Below are 11,443 nucleotides of genomic sequence, written 5' to 3'. Positions count from 1 at the left end.
AGAGAGAGAGAGAGAGAGAGAGAGAGAGGTGATTTGAATTTATGTATCATGTAGTATTATTTAGGTAGATAATGGCTTGGAACAGAATGGTAGCTAAATTCTCAAATATTTTAATTTAAAGATTGTGTGTGTTTGAGTACATGCACTTATTAGTCTTACTTGTTTCACCCTCCGACACATATCCTGTGTTCTCAAATACCCCCTGTACTGCTGCTGGGCTCTGTGTCCTCACTCTTTTGCTACACACAAACATATAGGACAACAGAGGATTTGACTGGATGAACAGTACAAATACGCAGAAGCTGGTGCTGTTATGTAGAGGTTGAATTAAGTAGAAGTGGCAACATATTTATCATGTTAAGTGGCTCCTTACCTTATTTCATCTTTGTAGTTGGTTTCTGGAGAGGATTGTAAGTTACATTAGTGGGATTTACTGTACGTAACTATTTGCTGAGGATTAAATGTCAGTGGTTTGATTTCATTTGGGATTTTGGACATACCGTACGGTGCAAGTTGTGTTGGACTGAATATAATTAGGGCCTTACGTTTTTCTTTCCTGCGTTTGTAGCAGAAGATGATTCCAATGATGAGCAGAGCCAGCAGAGCACAACCTCCAAAGGACAGGACCACAGCTATTAGCACGGTCCAGTCAGGAGGCTTGGGAACTGTTGCAGAAGGGACAACCAGCACTTAAAGACTTAAGAGCTTACTACTGTCAAATTAAACTCTCAAATTGAAAAGGCTGAACACAACCAAAAAGAAAAAAGAAGCACAATATCCACTGTGAAGTTATGAAAGCCCAGCTGCATGTAACTACACTGAAAACACAGAAATCCCGGAATTGTGTTGGACATTTCGATATTTTCTCTAATACATTTTGTACAGATGTAAAAATACTGAGGAGGAGGAGGAGGATCATTACATCATCATTACAGCCCGACAAGAGGATGCCAATGAGAGATTAAGTCTGGCATATCTCACATGGGCCATACTGAGGTTTGCAGCTTGCAGTCACAGACACTGAGGCTGCTGCTTATCCAAAGCCTCTCTCATTCTCCATAACCCCGTATCATTTACATACCGTATGTCTCCCATCCAGACTTTGTCCAAATAAAGCACATTCCTCATACACATCATAATTGGCTTTCTCTTTTCCCTCCACAGTGCAGTTTGCCGCAGGACTCTTCTACTGGTCAAGCTGCTTCTCAATCGGCCATGCTATCTGGTCCTGGTTGAAACCGTACACTCAGGGTTTGTTCTGCTAATGTGATTTCTATACAGTATGTGTTAAATGGGTTTTTTATTCAATTAAAAGCTGGTTTTATCGGATTAGTCTTCACTTACACAGGTTATTATGTTCAGGCGTAGGGAGGGTCTATTTGTGGATTCTCGGTCGTCTCTGAGACACGGACATATAAATGTAAATGAATGCAGCAAGAAATCACATCGTCTGAGATCAGGCCATATACTGTAAAAATAATGGAATGGAGCTTCTGGGCCTTAAAAGTTAAGCCAATGCTGAATTCATTCTAATCTAGCAGGAGGTGACTCCATGGTTGCAAAAGTAAGTCAGTTTCCACAGAAGTCTATGGAAAATGACCCCACTTCTCACTAAACATTTTCATAATTACTTGTATGTATTGTCTCAATCACTAGTTTCAAGTCTTTTTCAATACAGCATGTTGTTCTTTTTGTAAATTATGATCCCATTTATTTTAAAACCATTTGCAACCATAAATACAGGCTTAGCCACGTCATCCTCCCCATTTCTACTCGCTCGACCAAAAATTGTCACATCCACCAATTGCCAAACTCATGGCTTTAAAACAGCAGTCCACAAATCAATGGGTGTTGTCATAGGAGGAGAGTTGTAATCAGTAAACGTAACACATTTTTTTCTACCACAGGGCATCGTTTTGTCATTGATTACACCCCACTTTGCAACACAGTATTACAAACTTATTTATTGATATTGATTGATTTCATTTGTGGGCTAACCCACAAATTCATCAGTAACGTTAACTGTATAGATAGACAACTAATCTGTCTGTCTGCCTCAGTCCACTATCATTACAGCCCTCGGGACACATCCACAGTCATCCCCCAGCCAGCTAGCAACCATCCACTATCATTACAGCCGGGGACACATCCACAGTAGCAGCCAGCTAGCAGCAATCCATATCATTAGCCCCAGGGACACATCCACAGTCAGCCCCAGCCAGCTAGCAGCCATCCCTATCATTACAGCCCCCCGGGACACATCCACAGTCAGCCCCCAGCCACTAGCAGCCATCACTATCATTACAGCCCAGGGAACATCACAGTCACCCCAGCCGCTAGCAGCCATCCACTACATTACAGCACGGGGGACACATCCACAGTCAGCCCCAGCCAGCTAGCAACCATTCACTATCATTACAGCCGCGGGGACACATCCACAGTCATCCCCCAGCCAGCTAGCAGCCATCCACTATCATTACAGCCCAGGCCGTCGGACACATCCACAGTCAGCCCCCAGCCAGCTAGCAGCCAGTCCGGTCAGCACTTAATGCTGGCGCTAAGGACGCTAACGGCAGTTTACTGAACCGTTGGGAAACAGACCCCGGCACCCGATTCAGAACAGCGCCCATTCGTAACATTACACCTTCGTTAGCGTTACCGTGTCTGAAATGTTCTAACATGGAAGAGCCCAGGGGGCCAGACACATTGAGAAAAATAAAAGTTATGGAAGATCTTCTTACCAACCACCAAGAACACCGAGCTGGATTGAGGGTTTGTTAGTGCCTGCACAGTCGCCCGACACTCCACTGTAGTGTTCCTTTCTGCCTGAAACTTCAGGACACTGGTGGAGTTGAAGGTATCCCCATCAGCCATGCTGGAGGTGTTGTACAGGCTGCTGTCTACAGCTTGACCGTTCCAGGTCCAGCTGACAGTTGGTGTGGGGTACCAAGCAGATGTTACACACCGGAACTCCACCTGCTGGTCCTGCATCGCTGTCACGTTTTCTCCTGTGATGTTGACTGTACCGTGCTCTGAGCAATGAAAACAGGAAGTCAGCATGTTTTTAGCATTCAGTCATTGAGTGATGAGAACATAGTCAAGTGTCATTTATTGTCATTTTATAACACCAGGTTGCAAAACGCAATGCGATTTGTAGTCCCTTCATACTATACAGGAAAAAAAGAATAAAAAAACAATTTTTTATGGTGGATTATGGAGGATGAGTTGAAGAGTCGTTCAGCCTAAGGAAAGAAGCTGCTCTGTAGTCTGCTGGTAAGACAGCAGATACTTCTGTATCTCCTGCCAGACGGCAGCAGGCTAAACAGGCTGTTCCTGGGATGGGTATTATCTTTTAATATCCTTCATACTCTGCCCAGGCCACTCTTCTCACTGACACCAGTGATGTTCTGGGCAGTTTTAATCACCAGCTGCAGAGCCCTCCCGTCCTGGGCCGTGCACAAACCATAATTTGTATTTGACTCATTGTTGCGGAGCTCAAAGCGAGCATAAAAGGTGTTAAGCTCTAACAACATGGCCTTACACACAGGCTGCAAAGCTCCTGTATGTTCTGCATCGGCCGCCACCTATCTTTGGTGTTGAGGTCTCTCTCCAGAGTCTCCTAATGACTCTGCTTTGCCTCCTCAATGTCAGCTCTCAGTCTCACTCCGGCGGTGTTGTATATACTGCCTCGTCACCTGACCGAAAGAAGTTTTTTTGACTCTAGAGGTTCATTTGTGTAAGCATGGCCTCTATGCCCCTTGTAAATGTCACATTGCGGTGGAGTCTAATCTCCAAAGACTAACATATCAACCTATTATGCGCCATGTTAATTAAACTTATTATTCTCTTAAATGAAGTCTCTCTTGATTGAAATTCCAGTTCTGTGATAGTCTGTAATAGTTGTACTAGGCTGTCCTCACTGACTCTCCAAATGAACTTCCCTCTTTATAGAAGCAAAGTAACAATATCTACCATTATAATCATTCAATAAAAATACAATTTCAGTGAAATGGAAATAAAAGTTGTTTTTGGTGTGTTTGGTGTATTTTCCCCCTGATGTATTCTGGCTTCTAAGCGGTTTTGGTCATTTTGTTCATCAGATATTCTTTTGGAGCTGGCTGCTGCCCTCCACAGTACATCCCAGTCACTACACCTCCCTCACAACTGTACTCACAGCTTTTTATTGAGTCAATGTAGGAATTAAAAATAAGTTTCAGAACATAAGTAGGATGGTGTATATATAAATTTCTTTTTTGTTATTTAAGATAAAATACTATTAAAATACTATACTATATCAGTTTCACTTTTTCAGTCATTTGTCTGCAGCTCATTCTGTCTCAATCCTGAGTAAATGGCATCCTGATCTTAAAATGGTACACATCACATGTGCAAGTGAAGCCCAATTATTGCACGGGGAATTTGCTCTTGAACCTCAGTACTCTGAGTCAGCCGTCTGGGGGGGGGGGGGGGGGGGGGGGGGGGGGGGGGGTTCAAAGGACAGTCACAAAGCAGCATGGGTCTCTGACAATCCCAAGCACTACCTTGTCCCAAGTCATTAAAGATGATAGATGTTCAATTAGCTAAATAAAGAGAAAAAAAGAAGGCATAGTACTTACTAAATCATAGTTTAAGTCTCTGTATTGTGTTTGTTGTTCAATCTTTTTCCGTTTCCTCTTTCACTCTCTTCTCCACACAATCCCAATAATTCTTTTCTTCAACTTTGTTCTTCAGTGCTACTGTGTGTTTCTATACCACTATGACCCCTGTGTTTGGTTTCCCTTGTCATTGTTAAATGGTGTTATTTGTTAGCACGTTTGTTCAGTCTTGTTCAATAAAAAGAATGTAAAAAGATGCTGGATCTTCAACCTTCATTTCTCCGCAAGAGATCATTGAGGGGCGACCCTCATCCTCAATGTCATCGAGTCAGATTACAAAGACAAACACAGAACACAGAAAGTACAATCATAAGAAACATAGAATGACAGAAATAAAACTGAATTGGTAAATGATTTGATGAATCAATTAGGATAATAGGGATGCAAAAGAAAATACAATGGCATTCCAATCAGATCCTCATGGATAAAGAGATACCAGTGAGCATCACGTCTTTCTTGGAGACCACCCAATACTTTTATATGAAATACGTTGATGTGGTCCATAGGCATGGCCGCTTCTGAGTCTCAAGGCGGAGTGATAGACTGAGTCCAGAGATTTAAGAGTTGAAGATGATGCATGTCACATATAAATCACTTCAGCTAGATGTTAATGAGCCTACCTTGTACCTCCAGCTGTGCGGTCTTTGACCTCCCCCCCAGCACACTGCAGACGACTGGCCCAGACTCATTGCGGCTGACGTTATGGATGATGAACTCCACACAGCTGGCGTCTCCACCGGAGCAGAATCTAGCAGAGAACTGCTCTTCGGTTGAAGTTACATTACCGCTGCCAGAGATGGCAAGAACGAAAATGTCTTGGAATTTCCATGTCATGAACTCCCAGTTTCCTTGCACAGTGGCATTAAAGCGTGCGTCCGAGCCTTGGAGCACGGCAGCATTCAACGGCTGCAGCTGGAACACCCCTGACACTGCTGAATGGACAACAGACAACGTGTCAGCCATGATTCAGAGTTTATCACAGAAGAAAGAGAAAGTCTTTGGATCTCTCAGGCCTCTTTAGTCGCATCTTGCCATCTTGTATGAACTGTATAGAGACTGGACTTGGGTTTAACCCAATGAGATCTAAGGTAGTTTTCACATATCTTCTGAAATTAAATGTACCATTTTAAGGAATTTGCATAGAACTGATCCCCATGTGTTTCATATCAAAAGGTTCAGAACAAACTTTCCACATGTTTTCTAGGGCAATTTGTAAAGAAATAATTTGGCAGAAATGTTGATGTTGGCTATTTGAAATTCCTCAAATCTCTTAGAAAAAATAACTTTGACATAGGATGTGTTGCACAAATGAAGCTCAGCGCATATTCCTTCAGGATGACTTCTAAATATACTTCAATCTCCACCATCTCTCCCTAAAACTATTCAGCTGGGTTTTTTTACTTTTCAGTAAACCAATCAGAACTGGCCACGAAATTCAGGATCCAATCACAACACGACATCCTGCTATGTTTTCTCTCTTTGCTATCAGCTGTCTTTTCAGGAAAACGTGCCACCCTCCTCCTCCCTTTCTTTCCCTATACACTGTATTTATATACACATGTATGATAAATCTTTGCATATCTGCAACGAAGCCTCTCCTGATTGAAATTGTTTTGGTACCAAAGTTGTAGGTTATACATTTATTATTAAAATAGTACAAATACAAATATCTGAAATTAAATTTTCTAATATAGAAGTTTGTCAGACATCATTTAGATGTGCCGGAGCGTCTTGTCCTCAGAGGGTTAAATGTACATTTTTCTCTACAGAAAATTGTCATGTGTGCAGTGATGACTGAATATTGTCGGTCGTTGCTGTTTTAACTGATTTTTACCGTCATGCAATGCCTATGTGCAGTACTGGACAGGTTCATGTTCAGATAGTTTGAGGGTAGGCCTGCACAATTCGGGGAAAAATATGGCTCATGATTTTTTTTTAAGCTTGGAATTAATATCACTAATCTCTGCCATGATTTTTTATTTTATGTTTATTACACACATGAACCATGACAAAACAAAACAAATTGGCAGTACCACACATAGATTTTTTGGCACCTATAGCAGATTGGGCATCATCCCAAGCCTGTAAACACAGAGGCTTCAATGAATGAAGAAAATAAAGTATATACTTTATGTAAACATAGTGACACACAAGACATTAAAGTAAATTCGGCCCTGATACAGGCTGTCTGAACTCCTTGAACATGTCTTTACATAATTAAAACATGTCAATCAACATGCTGCAGCTACAGCTTCAGTCTCTACAGAATTGGAGTTTGTCATTTGCCGATTAAAGTACAGTATCACAAACAGAAGATTTCTTAGCACACTCTTTAACTGCTTGCCTTTCATGTCTTCAGCTGTCCTATCAAAATAAAAGGCCTGAAATGCCCCTCAAAAAGGTTTTTTAAAAATGAAAATCGCCAACAGGGTGAATCGAGATCGCAATCGTACAGGCCTATTTGAGGGCTACAACAATATGTAAATACACACAGGTTTGCTGCAGAGTATTACATTATATTAGCTCTCACAAAACATACATTTATTTTATTTCAACTCACAAATATCAGTGACTCCTTATTTTTTTTATAATTGATAGAAGGAACACTGAAAAATATAATGCAAAGTTTATGTAATTATGTATATGCTGGAAGGATTGCTTGATTGTGTGATTTTTTTTGTTTCTTGTTGGCCACAAAACATCAGCAATTTACATATTGATTTTAGGCTCAATGATACAATTACTGGACTTAATTGCCTGAAGAAGTAACAAATTCAGATTTATTTATTTATTGACGGTAAAACAATATTTGTATGCAGTGTAAGTTGAACTTTGATAGGCTCCAGGTTTCTGTGTGATAGGCAGGCAGCACATTGCAGGTGTTCACATCACTGCAAAAGTTAAACATTACATGTAGTGAATCATGCAAAGGAATGCAAAGTAAGAAACTACAACAAAATAAAAATAAGTTTCTATAAACTCTGATTGAGGACAAAGGGGAGGCCGGCATGTTGTGGAGACACACGTCGCTCTTTGTTCCAATCAGACATGTTGGAATTTGGCTCAAGGTAAGCAACCTTGGCGGGGTTATGTTGGTTTTGACAAGACTGAAACTCAAACACAGCATTAACCTGGACTTATCCTTCCAGTTGGAGCATGTTTCCTTGGATGTTTTTTCTTTCTTTTAAATGTGTCTGAAATGAGCAGGACTGTTCATGACATTTTCATGGGAAGGATTTTTGCAATAGTGTGGTTTGGTTTAGTTTTTTTTTTCTAAAAGGCAGCACAAAGGGTACCGTAGGCTAATGGTTAATAACTATTAAAGGGGTGGTTCAGAATTTTAGGCATAGCACCTCATTTCCAAGTTAGCCAGTGTGTAATTTATCAGCTGAGACCGTTTTCACCTCTTTTCATCCAGTCCTGCAGAGTTCGCTGGGGCTAGGCTAGCGCAAGTCAACAGTATCTGCTAGCCTGCCATTAAAAACAGTCCTACCCACTCCACAGTACACCAAAGGCAAATTAATTATAACGCCAGACTATCAATGTACATGTCTGTTGATAGAATTGGGTTAGAAATAAAACTACTCTTGTGTCTCATTGCAATAGTTATACTTTGTTCCCTGTAGTTGGTAGCACAGGCAACAGCAGCGGCGGAGTGATATTACCTAGGCAACCGAGATATCCGGTTTACATGACAATCACGCGAGTTTACTTACCTGCCATTTCTGCACTGGCGCCACCAGTCTCCCGATGTTCTGTCTCTTCTCTACGGCATCTCCAGCGGGTGCTGTCTCTACAGACGTTCTCTCTCTTTCTGCCCTTTGAACATCCGTCTGTCTTTGTTCTTCGTCGTGCAGGTACGGGTCATTGAATAACACACATTCCTCGTCTTCAGCGTCAGAAACATTGGCATGGCATTCAAACGGGGCCACAGTACTACATCAGGGCTGCCAACTCTCACGCATTGGCCGTGAGACACACGCATTTGACTGGTTTCACACGCTCACACGCCACACCCCCGATTTCTCACGCTGAAGTGTCAGCCCGGTCGGTCAAATTTATGAAAGATGAGTTCATCTATGTTTTTACCCGTTGAGCCACTCGTGATCGACTAGTTGTGCTTTCAGAGACTGTGAGGGGGTTCAAGAGCGCTCCCTGTCTGTGGAATTTTAAAATTGTCGCAAAATGAGAACATTTTTTTCACGAGCCATCCCAGGTGCATTTCCCCGGCTTCAGGTATGAGCTCTGAGTATTACAGACCCGTCCGGCGCTTCGTGTCCACTCTCTCTGTAAAGATAGAGGTGAGCAGCGCGGCTGGTAGTGTAGCAACTTCAGTTCATGTTAGTGGACTCGCTCTGCTGGGGGCAGTGACGCGTTGCATCCATGCGTAGACCTCCGATAAAGAGCAGCGTACGGCCACCTCTAAACTCTGTCAGAGACCAGAGACCCAAATGGGCCTCTGCGTCTGTCAGACGGTCTGAATGAGATCCACCATATCAGCGGAGGAATAACATGCACAGCAGACTATATTATACTATATACTATATTATACTAAATATCTATATACACTCTCCACATCTCGGACAACAGAGATGGGAGGAGTTTGTGCACAAGTTTAAATATGAGCAGAAATGTGGTGAACACACCGACTATACTAGCCTTATATACTATAATATTATAATATAATATATATATATATATATATATATATATATATACACGATACTGCAACGTTGGGCCACTATTGTGCATCTCTAACCTCTGCATCTCTATGTAACTGTAATAATTAATTTGATGTTTTTTAAAATGAACAAATAGTCTTTATTTTCACAAAAAAGTAAAAACAGTAAGTGGGGCACAGAGGATGAGGGCCAAACATTACTGAGCCTTGGCACAAAGGTTAAAGGATAAGAATTTATGTAGATCAGTGGTTCTCATTCTTTAGAATTTCAGTGGTCTTAGTTGATCCCTCAACATTAATTTAACTTTGGGTCCCTGGTCCCTACACCAGGGACCCCTGGACCTGTTCCCCACAGACCCAAATCTTCTCAGCTGTTGCTGACATATGCTACTGTCTCTTCATGTGGTTCATTATGTTTGGCACATTGTGTGGGTCAGTTCTTATATCATAAGAAGTTAATAATGTAAATGCTGAATGCCCTAAAACCTGTTGATACAACAACACAAAGGCTCTTAACCCTACAGTTTTGCACATATCATGTAAGACTTGATTTCTCCATTTTTTTTTGCAAAAAAACTCTCCAGAAAGTGCCATTTAATGGTTTATTTTTCAAATTTTTTCCCTGGGGGGGCATACCCCCAGACCCCCCTAGGGAGTCCCCCATCCACCCACATATAACAAATCCCAATTTAAACCCTAAAGGATAAAGACCAAAAGAAATTGCTTTGTACGCGGCAAAATATGGGTCGGCCCCCCCCAAATCTCACTCCAAGGTTTTTGGAAAAGTTGGCAGCCCTGCTACATGCTGTTGATTCCTTTGTGCAATGAGTGACGGCGGCAGGTAAATAAACCCGCGTGATTGTCATGTAAACCGGATATCTCGGTTGCCTAGGTAATATAACTCCGCTGCTGATGTAGCCTATGCTACCAACTACAGGGAACAAAGTATAGGTACTAAGTAACTATTGCAACTATTAGCTGACAAAAAAATGTTGGAAGCAAATGCTCAGGACAGAGGCAACATTTACAAGTCAGGTAACATCTAAAAGAGTCACACATGCAGTTGTTGGTTCACTTCCAGGAGTTACCGAGGGGATTTAAGCAAAGCTCTAAAACTGCTCTCATTAAGGCTCTGCACAGAAGTAAAATATATCCATGGTATTTTCATAAACACTGTTGTAAATAAGTCATACTGTACTTCAGATAGTATTTGGACAACAAATTGAATAAATTGCAAGAACACAGAAACATATTACTTTTTTATAATTATTTGAAAAATGAACACCGACCTCCGGTTGCACACAGTATTAAACAGAGGCAGAAGAGCTTAGGCCGTGGTCTCCAGGAAACACTCATGCTAGGGTTGTTCTCCTGAAAGACGAAAGAGACACAGCTGTGAGAATGCTCAGCAGGTCCACTGTCCTCTAATATGTTCAGAAAAGGCCCCAAAAAAATAAGAAATGCCGTCTTTGTGTGCACCTATCTTGGTCCGTGTTAACACAAATGAAAGCTGGAGGTGGCCGGTCACTGGGCATCAGATGGGAGCGCCTACGGTTAGTGAAGGTGACCGTACAAGACTGGAATTTGCCTTGGTGAAAAAAACAAAAACATATTTAACATTACTATGAAATAATAAATACAGAAAAACTAATATACATACAAAGTAACTGGAAAATTAAAAAAAAAAAAAAAAGGCTGAATGGGTTCAGTGCAAAATTTGCTCCCACACACACACACACACACACACACACACACACACACACACACAGGTGAAAAGGCTGAACTTACAATAAGCCCCCTAAGAATAATAGATAATAGTTTGAACTTTAGTGCTTTAGGGGTATTTCCATGGAGCTCTCATCTAAGCCAGTCACAATCCTTTTCTTTTTCTTTGGTATTTCCCACAGTTTCTATCTCATTTCTATCTGTAAGTTAGCAAAACGCTCCCTTAACAGAGACCCACTCACCAACATCCTGTTTTCCCCCCAAGCCCTCAGTCTCCTGGACTTTTCAAAGATATATTTACTATTTGACATATTTTGTAACATGCTATTTATTTCAAAGTAGTTTATTTTATTTCTCTTATAATATAGAGCTACAACGTTTA

General features: G+C 41.4%; 1 protein-coding gene across 3 annotated transcripts in view; it reads right to left on the bottom strand.

Moving 5' to 3' along the window:
• Window positions 1–10,830, bottom strand: part of igsf5a (immunoglobulin superfamily, member 5a) — a 13,748-nt gene extending 2,918 nt beyond the window's left edge. The window contains exons 1-6 of one of the 3 annotated variants that reach the window (XM_032534638.1): window positions 10,626–10,830; window positions 5,276–5,587; window positions 2,742–3,032; window positions 546–665; window positions 374–398; window positions 160–239 (exon numbers count right to left, since the gene is read on the bottom strand). In XM_032534638.1, coding sequence (XP_032390529.1) covers window positions 160–239; window positions 374–398; window positions 546–665; window positions 2,742–3,032; window positions 5,276–5,587; window positions 10,626–10,692 — 895 coding nt within the window. In that variant the 5' untranslated portion in view covers window positions 10,693–10,830. Of the gene's footprint in view, window positions 1–159; window positions 240–373; window positions 399–545; window positions 666–2,741; window positions 3,033–5,275; window positions 5,588–8,371; window positions 8,632–10,625 lie in introns of those variants that run through there. The other 2 variants (XM_032534639.1, XM_032534640.1) reach the window with 2 other exon arrangements.
• Window positions 10,831–11,443: the final 613 nt, after the last annotated feature.

Source organism: Etheostoma spectabile, chromosome 13 (assembly GCF_008692095.1).
Source record: "Etheostoma spectabile isolate EspeVRDwgs_2016 chromosome 13, UIUC_Espe_1.0, whole genome shotgun sequence".
NCBI lineage: Eukaryota > Metazoa > Chordata > Actinopteri > Perciformes > Percidae > Etheostoma > Etheostoma spectabile.
The sequence above is the reverse complement of the archived record's forward strand: the minus strand, read 5'-3'. Positions and strand labels throughout refer to the sequence as shown.